The following is a 19,912-nucleotide window of genomic DNA, read 5'->3' as shown; positions in this document are numbered from 1 at the left end:
AAGTCATTTCACCACTGGGGAGCCAGGAGGTGCAAAGAAAGCCTGTATGCCACAGCATGTAGTCGGCCAATTTGTAAACCAAATGAGTTACTAAAATAGAACAGATTGTTTGCATGGTCACCATGGATTCACATTGTAAATTAGTATTGTGCCTGCTAAGAAACAAGTCTTACACACCTTATAAATTTCAATGACCTTCAGGTAGATATGCATGAAGCACCGAAGACCGATAAGACTTCCCTGGGAATCACATCCCATTTCTGTTGCCAAATACAATCCGGGAAAGAGGTCTGTGGGTATTTAGCTTTGTTGTTTGGGAGCCAAAACTGAAGGTAATGAAAGATGTCTGAAAGTCACTGTCTGTCACGTGTTAGCTATTGTCCCAAAATATCTGTGCATTATTTCTTCCCCATTTCCAAGCACTCAGAGCACGTGGCTCTGCCAAGGCTGCACAGCCTCCTGAATTTCTTTAGCGTCTTTGTGTTAATGGCCTTTGCTGTCCAGCTACGAACACTCGATCTCTCCTACTCGCTGTTTTAAATACTCAATATGCTTTTTAATTATGTTAGATTTTTTAAAATGTTTTGACTGAAGTTAAGACACGATTATACTGGCTTAACATAAAACACTGTCACTGGAAGCTCATTTTATTTTTATTTTGGATATAATTATTTTTATTGTTATATATTGTATTGTACTCCTAAACAGCTATACTTACATGTATTTGTATTTATATGTAGCTTGTATATAAAACCCCTATTGCAATGTATAAATGTGTCATTTTGGTTACTGAAAAGAACTGACCTACAACTGCCACTTGAGTGAGGTTAAGTGGCGTTTCAGCTCTGGTTGTGTGGGCCAACTCCTGCGAAAACATGTCTGCACACTGGTGCAGATTGCTCTTTTTTGCTGTTGTTTTGTTGTTGTTTTTATTGTGCAGATGGCTCTTAATAGGTCCATCAGGAATAGCTTCCATTTTCACCTTAGTATGACTCACTGACTGATTCAACTAAAATATTGCTATATTATTCAATATAAAGTCCAATGATAATTTACCATGTAATAAGCCTATATTTACTTTATGAATTTAATAGGTGCCCAATGAATTTTACTTTTTATGGCATTTTTAATAAGGGAGATTTATACTACTAACTTTTTTTTTTAATTGAAGTCCTGTTGAATTTCTTAGTTACCATATATTTACACATATACGAATAACTTCAAATGCAACGTATATACATATAGCTATACAGCTACATTTGTAGTTGTATGCAATGTTGAATATCCAGATGATGTCACGATTATTGAGGGATTGTTGGACCAATCACAGTTCAGTTTTTTTTCCAATTTTCAGGGACGTTGCTTGTGCGACGTCATTACGTATTATAGGAAACGGAAGTACCGGTAAAAGCACCGAGTCGTATTTTTTGATTCTTGAATACTACTCGCTTAGGAAAGGTACAGTTTGTTTACCTTTTCAAAATGAGAGCGGGCGTGTAGTATTAAAGTTATGTTGTTTGGAGAAGGTGAAAACATACAGTTTTAAGTAGGTTAATGAGATTATTTCCTTCTTGTTTTGGAATATCCAGCAGTGGGTGTTCCAGTAGCTAGCGAGCTAACGCTGGGTTAACATATGAGTTTCTGCCACATAACAGCCGTGATCTATTTCTGTTAATAATGTGATGTTTCTGCGCCTATTGCCATTATGCTTAGTTTTATTAATCAGTGATCGGTGTTGTTTGTCCATTACTCACATGTATGTCACGGTCTTAGGTCTCACCATGTCCAAGCAGCCGATTGGGAAGACTTTGTTAAGAAATGTAATCCGCCACACAGATGCCCACAACAAGGTGCGTTTGTGTTTCACATAAGAAACGTGTTCCAGCATCCTGGGTACATTGTAGTGTTTTAAGACAGCAGTTATTTTCTAAATCGACAGCAGTAAACCCTGCCCTCCCTATAGGATTAACATTGTTGACCATTTTGAAGCGTGTGGTGTTTGGTGACGTTACTTGTTTTATGCCTACGCCCACTAATTTAAATCAGGACCGAATAAGTGATATGTTTTCATGGGAAAAGCCATAAAATTCCCAAGAGGGCCTTTTACAATCTCCTAAAACCTCCTCAGATTACATTTTGTATAGCACTCTGAACCCTAAAGTTATTTGTTTTATACCAGAGAAATCCAAGAAATCCAGCAAATCCTTACACTTGAGAAGCAGTAAAATGGGAACATTTGAAATTATTCTTCAAAACATTATTTAAATCACAAAAAGCATTTCCAAAAAGAAAGTGACTGAAAGTTTTGCTTTTGCTGAAATGTCGCTTCCTTATATACCAGCAGTTATATAACCTCAATGCCAGTTAGTCTTAAAAATGCAAAAACCTCAAAGGCAATTATGTGATGTCATTGATGACATCTAGATTGAAAATATGCCGAAGTAGTTAAGTGCCAAAAAACGTAAGACAGAAGTCAGAATAATAAAAATTAGGATATCATTACAGTGAATGCTCCAGCATTCCAGTTTAGTGGTTTTGCCTTTTTATTATAATTGCTGAAGATCCTTGAGGAATGTGTATAACTCTGTAAATATTTCAATTTCATATACTTTTTGAGCTATAAATGAGTGTGAGCGAATGTGTGTGTGTGTGTGTATACACCTTTTAATGTACTCACTGTTTTTCACCGACTGCAGATTCAGGAGGAGATGGAGATGTGGAAAATGCGCGACTGGGAGATCCAGACGTCCCACAACAAACAAATATTAGACACAGAGTGTGTGAGGTAGGAACAGCGAATGTCCCAGTTTAATTTGAGCCACCTGAACACAAGAGACACCAAAGCTCATTTCAGACTGTGTTTCGTAAGTTTCATAAGTTCTCAGTTCAGAAAGCTTTTACTGTACTCTGGTTTGCTGTTTTGTTGATGATGGTTGAATTCCAGGGGGCGAATGCACTGTGACCGAGTGCCAGATCAATCTAGAGGCCTGAGTCGAAGCAGAGAGCGAGACTCAGAACAGGACAACAGAGAGGCTTGGTACTGGACTCGCAAATTGTATGAATTTGAGGCCGGTGATCCTGACAGGTATATGGCCAAATCTGCATGTACATAAGTTTGTCATTTTTGTACATCATGGCAAATTACTTGAGAAATAAGTAGAGTGGCTAGTTTTTAAAACTTGAGTTCTACAATTTAGTGGTCTGGGGGTCTTAGTTTGTTTTGGGGACAGCACACACTGGCTCGTAGACTTGCTTGATAAATGTACATTTTTATTTAATGTTTTCTCTTAACAGATGGGGACATAGTGGTTTCAGGGAGCTTTATCCTGAGGAGTTCGAAAGTGACAGGTACACAAAAAAATGCATTGTGGATTATTGCATTGTGGATTTTAACAATATACTACCTGCCATAGAGGCCATAAGAGATGTTGATTTAAAAAATACATTTTCAAAATTCACACTGTAGAACTTATAATATTATGGATCCTACAATTCCCATAAAGCATTTGGATAGCATCTTTTCTGATGCCATGTTCATGACATTTTATAGTTAATAGGTAATAATTATGACTTTCTCTCTTAGAACTAATGTCTGTGTCTGGGAAATTGGTTTATCCAGCTCTGCGTTCACCAATCCCAAATTCCCTGAAAACAAACACCATCACATTAAGCAGAATTAAATGCAAAGCTAATAGATATGATGTTATATTGTGATGGTGCTTGCAAGATATCAACATAAATTGGCATCTCTATCTATCATCTCTCATCATTTTTCTGTTTATAAACTGATCTCTCCAAGCCAAAGCTGAAGTAACACAGATGATGTCAGGAAGGGACTTTTTCTTTTTTTTATTTCAAACGCTGGAAAGCGCCATTAGAACCTCAGTAAGACATAGAGCAGCTTTCAAAGGCTCAGTAGTATTTGTTACAACAAGTGAACTTATTTATGTAAAATTGTTGGGTTGAACCATCCAGCATTGTCCTGCCTTAATTTTGTTCAATTTATTTAAATTTTAGTAAAAAAAACAGCTCAACGAAGAAGATTGGCCGCTATAAAATGAAAAAGTCGAAGTCTGACACAGAAGCCACCTTATCAAAACACTCAAAGAAATCATCTCGAAAGAAGAAGAAGAAAAAGAAGAAGAAGGATGAAGAGAAACGTAAAAAAGCCAAGTGCTCGAGCAGTGATGACAGCAGTGATGACAGCAGCCCCACCAAAGACAAGCAGAGGAGAAAAAGGACTAAAAGTCGACACAAAAACAAGAAAAGTGAGAGAAGCAGGGGAAGAGCTGAGGACAGCAGCTGAGGGGGCAGTGGTGTTGGAGGCGAAGGGCAGAGACTCACTCACCGTCGCAAAAGACAGAAACAGGACTCCCACAAAGACTCAGACTCGGGGCTGGACTCAAAAAAGAAGAGGAAAAATTGGAAAGCCGCAGGTGAGGAGAGCTCACATGACAGTTCTACAGACTGAGAAACGTAGATGTGGACAAACACTCTGCTCAGGTAAAGACCACGGAAAACTACTGCAGATACCTTTTGTTTGCCTCAGCTGCACAAAGGGCTTTTCTGTGCCGTACTTTGTTAGACATCAACAAGACCTTGCTGTCGGACCTCTCTGTGGGCGTTCTGTGTAGATGTATTTCATCACCTCTACAGTGCTGGACTCACACCGTACAGCAGTACAGGCTGCTTGAAGAGAGATGTGGAGTATCCACCACCTGCCACATAAAGAATTCTGTGAGCTGCAGGCTCATTGATTCATCATTGACTGGTGTCTCAGACTGTCTTGCTTGTGCTTAGACCACTGTTTTATTGAATTTTTGACAAAGCAAGACTAAAATTATGCAGTATTCCACAGAAATTGATAATGTAAATTATCTTTTATTCATGTTTTAATTTTGTAAATTTTAATGACCTTGTAGAGCATATTGTCATAGGTGAGAAATAAACGTATATTTTGGTTTCATTTAGTAAGAATACTAGAATATACTTTTTTCTTTTTTTTTTTAAAGCAGTCGTAAGATTTGATACATGTATTACTTTCCATTAAGACACCCAAGATTTACCCCACAATTAAGTTTTGCCACTAAAATGATTGTCTTCGTAGCTCATGTCTAATGTACAGTGGCTCAGGGACTGTATAAAAATTATCTGGGGAGTGGTAAAAAGAAATGGGTATGATGTTACTTTTTATTTCACTCAACCTTCGCGATGTAGTTAACAGATAAAATAAAAGACAACTTCCACTTGAGTCAGCATTTATGACAGCACAGTTAAACAGTTGGAACCAGCAGTGTGTAAATTAGTGCGTCCAGTCAGATATTAAGGTTTAAGATTGGGCACCTATTAAATGGAGCGTACCAACCCAACACATTACTTTTTTGATGTTGTAAAGATCAACCTACCGTTCTGGCCCATTTTTCATAGTCAGTTATTACACTGAAAGTCACTCTGTCCCACTGACTGACATGCTCTGCTGTTATTGAAAGCATGGATATTGTAGTTTACAGTATTTTGAGTTAGGATTCTGCTCACACTGTAAATGTAGAAACTGCCTTTTACCATCAGTCTGGTTCATGCGTAAGGTGCCAAATACAGCTATGTTATCAAAATATAATAAGTCCTATTTAAATACCTTGAATTCTGTCATCAGAGAAATTACATTTCTAATTAAGGTCTAGTGATTTTTAAGGGGGCTTTGTCCGGTAATTTCTACAGAAATGGAGGGTGGCTTCCTGTCTGCAGGCGATTGTGGATCAAAGACATTGCTGCAGTGCTGTCTTACTTTGAACATGCAGTCTTTTTTGTAATGCACGAGATATACCTTAGTGAGCTGCTATTTATGATCAAAGTGAATACATTTAGCCGTTTTTGGAAGAGCTGTTTGACTGCTGCACAAGTCAAAGAGCACTCAGTGCACTGAAGAGTAGCAGATTGCCATCCCCTGTACAGCCTCATTGCTTAGGTAATGTAGTACTTGTGATGCCTGAGAAAAAAATATTCAACAACCTAAAAACATAAATTAACACTACCGTGGTGATAAATACACAGCAGAATTCAAACCATGTAACCATCATTTTCTGTGCAACTCATAGCTTTTGTTCCATCACACTTGACTACATTTGGATTCAACGTTTTTCGAACTAAGACTAAATAAACCTGGTATCAAGTAGTGGGCCTGGGACATCTGCGTATTTTTAGTTAATCTGATGCTGAAGGAAGCATTGCAAAAACCATTTTGAATGTGTGTGTGTGTGTTTACTGAAAAAGCCTGAAGCACTTTGCTGAGTCTGTGTCAACAGGCCAAGTGTTCCCTCTAAGCAGCAGAGAGTGGGCTGTGTTTAGCTTGGCTGCAACTGCCTCGATTTTGGAAGTGGAAAAAAGCAAACCAAATTCACTTGGTCAAATCAGAGTTGACAGAGGTTTTTTTAAACATATTGTCAAGGTTAATAAGCATTTGGCAAGGGGCAACATCCCAAATTAAGTTTGTTTCGTGCCTGCATACGATATTTAGGGTTAAGGAAACCTATCTATAAAGTAAGAGAGACAGAATTGCATTTTTGTCTTTCTCTTGAAAAACTGCTTTACGAAAGGCACCACATACAAGTATGAAAGTGCTAACATGGATTTAATCTTGTTTTGATATACATCAATCAGCCACAACAATAAAACCACCTGACACAGAAGCCACCTTATCAAAACACTCAAAGAAATCATATGAGCGTCATGTGAGCTGCTCGCAATCCTAATTAAGTTTAGGTCCCCCTCATGCCACCAAAACAGCTCTGACCCGTTGTCCACAAGACCTCAGAAGGTGTCCTCTTGATATCTGGCACCAAGAAATCAGCAGCATATCTTTAAAGTCCTTTAAGCTGTGAGGTGGGGTCTCCATTGATTGCCATGGCCTCCTGACTTGTTATTCCAGCGCGTCGCTATACTAAAGATGCTCAATTGGACTTGGAGATTTGGGAAATTTGAAAGTGAAGGAAACAACTTGACGTCTTAGCCTTGTGTCTCAAACCGTTCCTGAATTGTTTTTGCACTGTGGCAGGGTGCATTATACTGCTGAAAGAGTGAACATCAAAGAGCCGGTTGCGGGTTCTTTGGTCCCTCATGGACCACAGACCACTGCATACTGGGAACATCCCACATCCCCCCGTCTATCTACCTTGACAGGTGTCATTGGATCAAAATAATAATTGTTATTTACGTCACTTGTTAGTGGCTGATTGGTGTTCATTAAAAACAATGTTCCTGCTTTAAACCTTCTACATCGAACATAATTAAATATGTACACACAAGTCACACTGTAGCTTTCAAAAATCCATTCCTCGACGTTCATGTTCAGGTTGGATTTTCAAACACATATTACATAAAAAGAAAAAAATGTCACACAGACCAAGTCAAGGCACATTTTTTTGCAGTCACTTAGAACTGCTGATGAGATACAACACACTCTGCTCCATCCCCAGTGTTTGCTAGTTTGGCTGTCTGGGCCAATTTTGCGGAGCGGTTGAAATCTCAGCCTCTTCCTACCTAAGCAGATTTTGAGTTGAATAATGGTTACAGATAGGAGCAGACACACATCCTTCCCCTGCTGCGAAAAATGGTCAGCAGCACATTTCCAGGCTGGAAAGCCTTGGTAGCTAATGAGGAGATGGACAGGAGTTGGAAATGCGTTCATCCCAAATTGACAGCTGAGCATTTATACTCCAAAGTTAAGTTTTCTTCTAACTGGAAGAACAATACTTTAGCCTTGTAAAGTAAGAACTCTTTTGGCTGAAAACCAGTTATAACGGGGGGGGGAAAAAGGAAGGGATAGCATTGTTCTTAGACTCAGCCCTCTCCATCACTGAGGATGCAAATAGGAGATTCAAGTGGATTGAAACCTCCAGTGCGACTTATCTCTCTGCTCCATGTTTTATCTCTCTGCTGTTCGCAGAGCTCAGTTTCATCTCAGGCTGTGCTAAGCAGCTGTAATCAGAGGGAGAGGGTAAACAATCTGATCATATCTTTTCCCACTCTTGTGCCTTTTACACTAACTCTTTTTTTTCTCAGCCCCCTGTAGTTAGCATTGTAAATGCATTTAGTAAATAAACCATTGCAACTACATTATAAACTATAATGTAGTTGTAGTTTATAATGTAGTTGTCTGACTGTCCATGAAGAATTTCTTTATGTATGAATATGTCTTCTTCACTTGCCACAACAACAGACCAAACTCCATCTGCTGATGAAATCCACGAGTAGTGGAAAAAGCTAAAAAAAACCCATCTCTATTACTTTGGAAAATATTTATCAATCTTCCCGTAAAGAAATTTTTTTTCATGTGTTTAAACACTGTTAAGTTTCATGTGGGTAAGAAATATATTTAGTGATGTGTATTACATTTGTTTTTTCTGATTATAACTACACTATAGAGATTTATAAATGTTATATCAGGTATTTACGTACATTGGGGGATTAAGGACAAATAGTGTGACAGCTTAATAAAACGGAACCTTAAGTGTAGGATGCTACACAGGCTTATTAGGGATTAATGGTTATTAATGCATCTTCAATGCAACCTTCAACCAATTAGGAACTTTCCAGAGCTTTGTCTCCCCCTAGCGTCGACCAACAGATACTACATGTTGTTAAAAACAGCTGGCAGCATTTGAATTCAGCATCACATCCAGTTATCATGTCCCCCGTCGTCTCCCAGCCCACTGTGCACCAAGGTCTTCGTGCAGCTTTCACCGAAGCCTTATAAATAGTGGAAAGAATCAAATATTTAGCAACTGGACTCGTGTGTCCCACACCCCGCACCCTGCTCTGATGTGGACATTTAATGCTGGTTCTTTAAGCAAAAGAAGAAAACCCAACTGATACAGTTAACCCACACGAAAAAATTTAATACCCTTCATGAGGGGATAAATGGTCCAAACTTTGACATACTAAATAAGGAGAGTAGTGATGACACAGGTTTTTAATGTAAAAACTTGCAGCCAACACCCAAATGCTTTGTAAAAAGTCATGTGACATATGACTTACTTACTTACATAGTTAGTACACATACACCAATGTTTTAATATACTTATATATGTCTTTTTTGATTGTTGTCTCTTTATCTAGACCAGCCAGATACAGTACCAATTAATATACAGTCACATCTGGAACAATACCTATTTAACATCATACAATCTGACCATCAATGAGGGGAATCCATGGCAGGTTTCTAGGTCCATCCTCCCTATACTAACATTAGAAATCGGCACGTGTAAAATTTTCTTCTTTTATTATTATTGTTGTATAGACTGGTAGTGATACTTGTCCTTGTATCTCGTGTCTTCTGTGCAAAAGTTTTTTTTTTTTTTTTTTTCCAAAGAACCCAAAACATGATTGACATAATAGGATACCTGGCTGTTCACGTTACAGTTATGATGAAGTTTTGTTTTTTGTTTTGTTTTTTAACAATTAAACAGTCACATCCAAACTCCACACCCCCTTGGCATGTCAAAGAGAAACAAGAAAATGAAAAATCCAAAGAAATGTCTACCATTATCAAGGTGGGAGGCAATAATAGACAGATAGATCATCTATTGATGACAGATAGTTTGTGACTACAGTGAGCAGCATCCTCCATTCGTACATTTTTTTTAGAATAAGGCACTGCTGCATAAAGAAAGGACATGGCCAACGAACCTCTCTGGGAGTATGGTAAGGAGGCAGGATGAAGGGAGACCGTGTTCTTCTCCAGCAACTCACACAAAGTGTATGTGTGCAAAGTAAATGTGCTTGTGTTTCCCATTTGCTGCGTTTGGGAAATGAAGTGTGGATATACTTGTGATTTTACATGTGTATGTCTGTGTGTGGCTGAGTCGTCTCCCCCGGCTACACTGCTTTCCTCAGACTGTGCTCTCTAGCATCCACTCGGTGCTGCTGAACGTAACTCTCCTGTTAGCGAGCGGCGATGATTCCATGTTGAGCTGGTTGGTGGACTTGTGCCACCTTGTCCTCGCTCTGCGTGGGTAACTGTGACTCTGAAATATGGAGTAATCCCCACCGTCAAAAGAGAATCTGTGCCTAGTTCGTGCCAGCTCATTAGGGAGCAAGCCCATGTTAGCCAGGGCACTTTTCTTGTCCTTGAGCCTGGGAGCCTCCTTGGTGCCAGCATTAGGGCCTATGAGACACAGTGACATGGTGGAGCCTGTTAGGCTACTGTCCGTCTGCGTGTCCTCAGACAGGGGACCAGAGCGCTGGGCATCCAGGCTGGTTCTTCTCTTCATTTTCTCTATGGTGAGCGGAGGCAACTCCACCTCCAGGATGCCAGTGGCGGCTGCTGGATCTTCCTTCTTCTCGTTGTCCACCCTCAGCACCAGTGCCATGCACTCTTTGGGCGCCTGGGCTTCTTGCTGACCCTCATCAGATGGCTGCTTGGAGGTCGATCGCTGAAGTCGCTGCTGGCTTCCGTTCGTCTGCGAGTGCATGGTGGAGCTGACCTTCGTCTTGGCGTCCTCTGGGCTGCTGTAGGCCTTGTAGCGGATCATCAGGATGATGATGAACACCAGCACAGAAGCAACTATTATGCCACCAATAATGATGATCATAGTGCCTCCTAGGAACTGGCTGTGCATGAAGCGACACTGGCTGACCTCGTTGGCCGTGTGGAACTGCACGCAGCCCACAACACGTGTGGCTGTTAATGATGTGATACCGTCATCGTAAACTGCCAGCACACAAAGGTCATACTCCCGCCCTGCAGCCAGATCATTGATTAGGAAGTTCTTGCTGGTGGATGGGATCATTCTGTAGAGAAAAGAAACACAGCGTGGCGTTGAAGATGTAGGAGATTAATCCTTGGAATTACAACGCCCACATATACTAATTTGCATAAAGTGTAAACAATCACAAATAGGTGACAGTTCCCCAAAACAAAAAGACAACAGAGCCATCACAGCTGGACCAATACATATCATCAGTTTTTGTAGACAAAAATATAACACCTCCCTTCGTTTCTTGACTTCTAGAGAATATTGTGCTGTATCTTCTAAAAGAGCAGTGAATAGTTACTCTACACAAAATTACAGCAAAAGGTAAACGGCAAGTCGAGAAACAACGCTCAGTATCCAAAGAATGTGCCACAACAGCTGCCGGCTGCAGGACAAATGATGCATGATATAAAGACAGTCTTGATGTTTGAATACCTGAGGTCACGTTTAGCCGGCAAGTGCAACATTACCCAACTCTAAATACAAAGGAGAAAGGCACTGTCTTCAGGTCAACATTGGCGTTAATATAATTAGGAGCTTGTTCCTTTTCCCTAAAGGGGGAGTTTGATGGTTATCATTTGTAGGTAATAATGTACCACCTAAAGACAAAACAACACTCAGCTCCATGCCTAAACTGGATGAGAATATTATACAGGAGAGCAACTCATTATATCTCATAAAATCTTTAAAAAAAAAAAAAGGAAAAGAAAGCCATCTATTGTTGAGTCTATGAATACATAAATCCTGAAAACACTTCCTGGTAAAGTAGATTTACCTCGTGTGAGTCACTCTTTGCATAACAAATACATCAAACTTATATTTAAACAGTATTTTAATAAGGCCTACAAATGGCATTTTGCACAGCCAGGACCAGTTTTTAACTTTCTCTCTCTTCCCTCTCTTCATACCAATTGCAACTTAACTAATACGTTGTGTTGCGGCTGGATGTAAACAACCTGAGGAACACTGACACTGTAGTTGTAGTAAACTTTGTGCACTTTTTAAAGTCGGTATATAGTTTCTAGCTACTTTCCAAAATTATGATTTTAGAGAAAGGTGATCAATTGTTCTTGATTAAAATACCTCAGATTACACAGTGGTTAGAAGGAGCTCCACCTCGAATAACTAAAGAATCAAGTACATGTTTTTCCATCACTCAGGAATTTATCAATATAACACTGACAGTTGCCAATATTTTGTTACTAATAATGTGGTGTAAACATTTACTCACTGTTCATGTAGATCTATTTCGTGTACTTTGACAGCTTAGGTATCTAGTTAGTTTTTCAGACTATTTTATTTTGCAAAATCTAGCACATTGAAAAATACAATGCATTAATATGAACTCTTTTTAGCTGGTGACCTCTTCTAAAAAGCAATGTAAAGTTGGGGCTACTTATACTTTAAATGTCTGAGCTTAACAGTTGCAGAACGGTGAATGCATTTCTCAAAATACTTCTTACAGACAGAACTACACAATACGTAACCTGAAAAAGCTGATAACTTGCTCAAAATCCTTTGGTTTATCTCTCAAATATTATTTTGCTGTCAGCTTCATCAGAAGAGCAAGTCCTTAGTTCATTGTAGAAGTCATGCAAAAGGGCTAAACAAGTCATAAATCTGTCATGAATTTTATTAACCTTTCACTGAGAAGCTTGGAAGAATATGAAAATGAATCATACTCTTGTGCTGTGCCTAAGCATGATTGTCCTCCACACCGGTGTAAATTCAACACGCTGGATCTTTTGAACAGCCAGAGAGGGGGGGTGGGTCAAACTTCAACGTCAACGGTGAAGGACACACGCAGAAACTAGGGCAACAGCCTGACACTGGCCTACTGTTGGCTTGGTGTGTCAGAGCCACAAGTGCAATTTGAGTGCAAGCCAGCTGGGCAGAAATAATAAGGGGCACAATTGTTCTCGGGCCTGCTAAAGGAAACCATGTCCAGTATGAGCATGACCTTACTGTTTTAACTGTCACTGAGATACAGAAAACCACCATAGAGCCTGAGTCTTCTTACGCCTCCCGGCAGTTGATTCTTTGGTCAGAAATTATAACACTGTATTGTACTCAAGTCTATACATCCTTGTCGAGTGAATGTTTAAGACAAGCATGACAGATTATGAAGACTTGTGGAGCCATTTTTCATGTATTGGCTTTAGCAATTTAGTCAAAAGATAACTTGCAGACGAATTTCACTGCTGATCAGTCTGAGCACCAAACATATAAAATTGTCCAATATTGGAAAAATCCTAAAAATGAAAACAAATACAGTGTAAAGTATAGCAAAATGTAGTTTTTTTGCCATTTGTCACAAGGACAAATGTGTATCTGTAGAAAGATCACTTTCATCTGCTCTGTGTGGTTTTGCTCCTTTTACTTACTCTACCAATACAACTAAACCTATCAAAAGACAACTGCATCTAAACACACTGCGTTGCAGCCAATTAATGCACACTTGCTAATGATACAAACAGCGATACATGAGGTGGCATAGTTGGCCTTCTTGTTTATTGTCATAATACGTTTTAATAATGTTGAAAAGGCCTTTATGTCCTTCAGGGTGCCTGACTCCACATTCATTTCAGCCAATTGTAATAAGGTGTGCTGTACATATACAGTATGTATATTATAGTGTGTGTACATTACATTTTAATACATTTTAATCCTCATTTTATCCACTAGACTACACGATAGGGGTTCTGCTTATTTTTGCATATGCTTTATCAATTTGCATCTGCCATAATAGACTGTTGTGTCATTCAACAGATGGTAACTCCAGATGTCTCACCTTTCCTCATGTCCCTGCTCTACCACCCTCCTCTCCCTCCATTCACCCACCCCTTCCACCATTGCTTACCTGTACACCAAAGTATCATCTGCTGTGCTGTTGTACTGAATCTGGTACATCCTGATGCCAGGGATATGGCGCTCAGATGGCCAATGGATCACAGCGGAGGACGAGGTCAGCTCGGTGACCATCACCCTCCTGTCCTGCTTGTCGTAGCCCTTGGTGTCATTGCCAGATTTGGAGGAGGTGGTGATGTCTGAGAGGCCAGGGTCCTCACGCATGTGGCCTGTGTTGTTAACAAACAAGGGTAAGGGGATCATGTTGATCTCAACAGCAGCTGTGGCAATGCCTGCGGCATTGGACGCCACACAATTAAACGCTCCACTGTCCTTCAGCGTGGTGATGAGAATATCAAGAGTGCCATTATCATACAGGATGGTGCGGGAATTATTGTGCACCAACTTGCCGTCTGGAGACCTCCAGTGAATCTCTGGGTCTGGATCCCCCACGGCTTTGCATTTAAGAGTCACACCCTGCCCTTCCATCACGAAGGGCTTAGTAACAAGATGTTTGGTAATCAGTGGAGGATCACAGATAAACTCCTCCTCCTGGATGGACCAGAAGTATTTGTCCATGAGGTGCTCCGGTGAGGCACAAGTCTCCAGATCATCCTCTCTCGTCAGCCTGCGGAGCCACAGCAGCTCACAGTTGCAGTGAAGAGGGTTCCCACCAAAGCTCACAGCCAGTGTGGAGGAACTGGAGCCCTTGGCATCAGACAGGACCTGGGCATGTTGGAACAGGCTGTCTGGTGGCAGCTTCTGCAGCCTGTTAGAAGTCATATCCAGGCGGACCAGCTTGGTGAGCAGGGTAAAAGTCCCAGCTTCAATGTGGTCAATCAGGTTGTGGTCCAGCGTGAGCGTGTTAATGTTGGTCATCCTGGCTATGGCTTCCCATGGCAGGCTGCGCAAGTTGTTATTTGAAAGATCCAAGTCCTCTATAGTGGAAACAAACTCATCAAAAGAGTTAGGGGCAACGTGGTGGATCTGGTTGTTTCCGAGGATGAGGTGCCGCAGGTTTATTAGGCCTTTGAAGTGATCGCTCTTTATAATACTCAGACGATTCCCGTCCATGTGGAGCGCCCTCAGGGATCGCAGGCCGACGAAGGCTTGGGGGGTGATCTGGCTGATTGTGTTACGGGACAAGGTGAGGTGGACCAAACTAGTCATGTTGAAAAAGTCTTTCCTCCGGATAATGGTAATGAAGTTGTCAGTGAGTCGGAGCTCGACGGTCTTGCGGTCGATGGTGGGGGGCACAAACAAAAGACCAGTCTTAGCACAGAGCAAAGTCAGAGTGGGGGAGAGGTGCTGGCAGATGCAACGGCCAGGGCAGCTGTATCCCTTCACCAGGGCTGCACAAAGCAGCATGCACAGAACCAGCCGGTCCATTGTTGTTCAGTTTGCACGTCCTGTGTGTGAGACAGACACACGGAATCAGAGAGACACTGAGTAAAAAAAAAACAGATCTTAGAATTAATAAATGATATCATGATCTGTATGAAAGCATGCTGCACAAAATCCAGAGTATGACCAAGATTGCTGAGACTGCCAGCAAGGTATCAATCACAAAATGAAATTGAGTTTTTCTGAAATAATGGCACCTGGGATGATGAAAGGCTGCAACAACACTGTTAGAAACCAATGTCTCTGTAGCCTTTTAATGGAAATAACAGAATATGTTTCATGCTGCTAGGCTGCAACACCAGCAAGCCATATAATTTCTTAAATAATCACAGGACAGTTTTCCTATATTAGATAACCCTGCCATATACATTTCCATCCTATTACAAGGCTACTGGGTTTTTCTTGCTTTAAATTCCACATCAGGGTGGAAAATAAAGGTAGAAAAAGGGCGCTTGTCTGCAGCACATGGGGATTTTTATGACCTTTTCATGCTCTCTGCTCCCCCCCCGCGTCTGAGACGAGCTGCAAAATTTGACACAGACCTGTCATGTAAATCACAGCAACAAAAAGCAAAGGTGAAAACAGTGGAAACGTGGTTTGTATTCGAGTCTATCTGATGGGGGCATTATTTTTGAGGATGTTCTGACTCCCTGATTCCCATTTAGAGGTATTGATTTCAGTCTTGGAGAGAACACGCCTGTGGTGACAGGAGTAAAAAGTGATCCTTGGCTGTAATAACTGTGAGATACGCTAGTGGAACACGGACGGTGATGTGCTGATGCCCTATTGTCAGTGGTTTTACCCTCTTTGGCAGCCACTTGATTGCTAATGCCTTGGGCTGCGCTGCTGATGAGAGCCTGTTAACGCAAATAAAGTAAAGGGATGACAACTGACTTTTCTTTCATAAGTTCAGAGCATGACATAAGGGCTAATACAACCCACCACTGCATCCAACCCAAAGGCTGACAGTTTTGATCTCTGCCAGGTCTATGTGATTCACATGAGCCTTGATTTTTGAGGTCCAGCATAATTATTTTAATTCACTCGGGAACAGCTGGCTGTTAGTATCAAACATAAATAATGTCTGTTTTTTTTTTTTTTTTTTTACCATTTTTGATACTTCATCCAGTCTGTTATGACTAATTATAGAGCCTCTTTATCTATGTTCCACCACACTGGGGTGGTGTTTAATGATGTGCTTAACACCGTGATTTTGTCCCCCATAGTGCCTAAAGCAAAAGCATCTAATGCTCACATTACCAACAGCACTATATTAAATCTGATTTTGAACCGCCTGCAGTGAAATTCATAAAATATTTTAAATGCCACATCAAATTTCATAGAAAGAAGAGGTATCAGACAAACTCTCATCTTTCATCCCTCAGCCTTCACACTGTTCACATGCTTTGCATGCAGCTTGTCACACATCTTCAGCCTAACAAACGTGCTCTGATGAGAGTTGTTATGATGGTGAGAGGAGTGAGAAATTGTGAGTGCAATACTGTCGTTTTACATCAACCTGCGTTGCATTTGCCAGCCAACAAAATTCTCAGGCACTTTCCCTTTTCGCTTCCTTGGACACAGGCGCTGTTATTTGTCTATTTATGAGGACACTCATGGACATAATGCATTCCTTGGTGCTTTACCCTAACCAGCACATCCTAAACCCTAAAACTACGTCTTAACCCTCAAACAGCCCTTCAAATTTGCAGCCAGTGAAAAGACACGTACACACACGCACACACTGCTGACTGATGACTGGGTATCCCGTTAACCAGGATATACTGCTTTCCAATCAGATAGCTCATTAAAGTTTGAGTTTGTATGATGTCATTTTCTGTGACAAGTAGAACAGCTTGGAGCTCATGTTCAAACCAGTGTTGAGCACATTTACTCAGCACTGACATTATTCCTTCTACTTTACACCACATGTACCTTTAAATAAACCATTAAACTACAATTCTGAAAACAGACCATACCCCAACCTTTACTTTTTTTTTTTTTTTACATTGCTCTCTTGTTCTGCTTCTGGAGGGGGGGCAATTTATTTAACAAAGTCACATACTTATTTCTATGTACAGTCATTTGTACTGAGGTTAACCATTTCCTGTGCAGAAACACTCACTAGGTGGTACAATGTGTGAGGAACTTTTCAAACCCCCCAGAGAGAATTTACTTATTTAGCACCACAGCTTTATTGTTGGCAGCACAGTGTACCTCCCTTGTCTTGTTAAATCCCCTGGTCTTCTGTAATAAAATGGTGGAAAAGCCAAAGCTATAAAAAGGTTTTTGCAGCATTCACAATGTGAAATTAATATTTTTTTTGACCAGTTTAATGTAGTTAAATGCCTGTTTCGCAATGAAACTGATCAAAGTATAAACATATGATGAAAAGCTAGTAGGTATGATATGATTGCAATTATTATTATTATTATTATTATTATTATTATTATTATTATTATTATTATTATTATTATTATTATTAGTATTATTATTATTCAATGTTTTATTTAATTATTTATCGTGGTCTGAACCAGGAGCAGAAAATTAATTGTGGGTTGACTAAATGTACTGTAGGTGATTCACTAATTAACTCATAATTCAGTGGAAATAAACTCAACTATTTTAGAATTCAAGTAATTGTTTCAATACATTTGTAACCACCATGTCAAACAATTGCTTCTTTTAGACATAAAACTTTAAGATTTGCAGCTTTTCTTTTACATGTACAGTACATTAGTAAATGAACTGCAGTAAGTGAGAGAAAATTTCAAAGGCTTTTGTAAATAAAACTGGAGATTTCTCTTTTAGGAAACTTGATTCGAAGCCTTTCAAGACTTTTCAAGACCTGCAAATACCCTTTGTAAATCTGTGCTGATCCAACTGTCAGTTCAACAGGTTTCCAATAAGAGATACAGGAAGGTAAGTCAGTCTTGATCTCTTTGGTTGAGATCTAATACTGAACATTACGTTTGCTTAGATTTTAGTAAAATCTTGACCTTGCTTCATTATGTTAGTATTCAAATGGTAACTAGGCCACAAAGCTCCTGGTTTCTCAGAGGACCATCTGTGCCAGAGCATTTCCTTCCACACCATCGAGGATACTCTATTGATCTTTCAGCATCTCAGGGAGGGGGAAAACTTTGTTGCCACGGCAACTCTTGTATAGAATGTAGGTCTCTGAATCGCATTAAGATGATGTTGAGCTGCCCAAAAAGCAGGGCTTCAATCTTGGGTGCAGAGAAAGTAGAAGGAACGTGAACAGATGTGTGAATGGCCAAGAAAATTACAAGGTAAAGGGCAGCTCTGCCCCACTTTTCTGTTTTATTGCTGAATTTTAGTGGCAGCTGCCAAATCAATATGTAGACAACGAGAGAGAGCACAAGGTTGCCTGGAGTTCAGGTTTGTTTTTGTGTCCAGTCATGCAGAATTATAAAAGATTACTGAGATAAATCACATAGGTACCTACGGTTTTTGTTGCTTTAATGTGATTAGTATTCACAGTCTGATTTATAAATTAAATGAAATCAATTAAAAATATTGTTCACCTCGTCTCAATTAATGACAATGTCATTAATTGTTGATAGATAAAGTGTATAACTTTTAAATCTTTAATGATCAATGATCAAAACATATTACAGTGGAAATTTAAATACAATTTGCAAAAAAGAGGAATGTGTCTGAAAATAAACTATTCCAACTCTATGGGACATGTTTACAGTAATTAACATAATGAATATTGTTTCCAAAGTTTTTTTTAAGACAATTTAGATAATCTACTCAGTAATTTTTCTTGAGCAAATGATTTGAACTGGTACTTCATTTGTGTGGACATTTTTTTTAGGAGACAGGCACTTTTCTCGGTATTGAGCACGTGTACGTCTACCATTCAAATTGTTATTGTTGGCTTTACTAGGCTGAAAGTAATGAATATATTTACACATTTAAAAAGAAGAATTGCATGAATCTGGGATCTGAGGAGGAAAAATGTAAAATCTTTATTACGCAATAATATGTTTTATCTTACTTAAGAGATTTTGACATGTGGCCTTGCTTGAGGTATGGGATTATTCAGCTACATCATTGGCTACTATTACTTTTGATCACTGTAGATTTTGATTCTGAGCTTTCATATAACCAGTGTTGGCTTTGCTGACTCTGTTTAAGTTTTATGTTTCTCCACTTGCACAGACAAATATTCGTGGGTTTGATGGTGGTTAACCTATGTACCAGTGGGAATTGTCCTTTTACTGGCTGTGTGGGAGTTATTTTTCCCTCGGTGCCCAATTGGACCTTTAAAGAAGTGTTTATCTTGAATAAAGGTTGTACATTTCTTTACTTAACATCTGGCTGGGTGGGGATTGTCCTCTTGTTTCGGGCACTGGACCGAAATGGATTAAGAAAAGAGGATGGCAACTAGACTCGAAAGAGTTTTGTCTGTCAATCAATTAGTAAACTAACAGGGGAATTCAATCTCTCTTTAAATAGGTTGCTTAAATATATATGATTAGTTAAAAAGGTACAAATGTAGAAAGGTTAATATGCCAAACTCAGCTTTGCTAATGTGTGAAGATGTGTTTGTTGTCTCTTTGTTATATCATGGTATAGACAATTTTATAGACTGAAGCATTAATCAAAAAAGTAATTGAAGGATTAAGCCATGAAAAAACAAGCATTAGCTGCAGCTCTAATTGCAACTCTGTTCTAATTTGGAAGTTCTTGCACCAAAGGTTGATAATACTACAGGAAGCCTATATTTTCCAGCTCATTTCCTGAAAACTTTACAGAATAAATGTAACAGCGAACACTTTTCCTGTTTACTTTACAATTAAACCAAACTGTGTGGGCCAGCTAATTATTTAGGAAATTATGAGGAAGGTTTCCAGGAAAATACTGTTTGTATAAAATAA

At 39.6% G+C, this 19,912-nt stretch overlaps 2 protein-coding genes across 4 annotated transcripts in view; one reads left to right on the top strand and one right to left on the bottom strand.

The window, feature by feature from the left end:
• The first annotated feature begins 1,388 nt into the window (after positions 1-1,388).
• On the top strand, positions 1,389-5,369 carry nkapd1 (NKAP domain containing 1). The gene is made up of 6 exons (XM_067507542.1): positions 1,389-1,458; positions 1,774-1,850; positions 2,697-2,785; positions 2,945-3,085; positions 3,295-3,348; positions 4,018-5,369. The coding sequence occupies exons 2-6, from the start codon at positions 1,782-1,784 to the stop codon at positions 4,304-4,306; spliced, it is 642 nt and encodes a 213-aa protein (XP_067363643.1). The 5' UTR covers positions 1,389-1,458; positions 1,774-1,781; the 3' UTR covers positions 4,307-5,369.
• A 1,252-nt stretch (positions 5,370-6,621) lies between these two features.
• The window catches only part of lrfn1 (leucine rich repeat and fibronectin type III domain containing 1), a 112,609-nt gene continuing 99,318 nt past the window's right edge, over positions 6,622-19,912 (bottom strand). For 2 of the 3 annotated variants that reach the window (XM_067507536.1, XM_067507538.1), the window contains 2 exons: positions 13,612-15,007; positions 6,624-10,788 (listed from right to left, as the gene is read on the bottom strand). In XM_067507536.1, the coding sequence (XP_067363637.1) occupies positions 9,888-10,788; positions 13,612-14,987 (2,277 nt within the window). In that variant the 5' untranslated portion in view covers positions 14,988-15,007 and the 3' untranslated portion in view covers positions 6,624-9,887. Of the gene's footprint in view, positions 10,789-13,611; positions 15,008-19,912 lie in introns of all 3 variants that reach the window. The other variant, XM_067507537.1, reaches the window with a different exon arrangement.

This window comes from Channa argus, chromosome 6 (genome assembly GCF_033026475.1).
Source record: "Channa argus isolate prfri chromosome 6, Channa argus male v1.0, whole genome shotgun sequence".
Lineage (NCBI taxonomy): Eukaryota > Metazoa > Chordata > Actinopteri > Anabantiformes > Channidae > Channa > Channa argus.
Note: the sequence above shows the minus strand (reverse complement) of the source record. Positions and strands in the feature narration are given on the sequence as shown.

Bases quoted from the DNA above. Each gene is read 5' to 3' on its own strand.
- nkapd1 (XM_067507542.1), top strand. From the start codon at position 1,782: ATGTCCAAGCAGCCGATTGGGAAGACTTTGTTAAGAAATGTAATCCGC. The intron at 2,786-2,944 runs GTAGGAACAGCG...GTTGAATTCCAG, and splicing joins TTAGACACAGAGTGTGTGAG to GGGGCGAATGCACTGTGACC. The intron at 3,086-3,294 runs GTATATGGCCAA...TTCTCTTAACAG, and splicing joins GAGGCCGGTGATCCTGACAG to ATGGGGACATAGTGGTTTCA.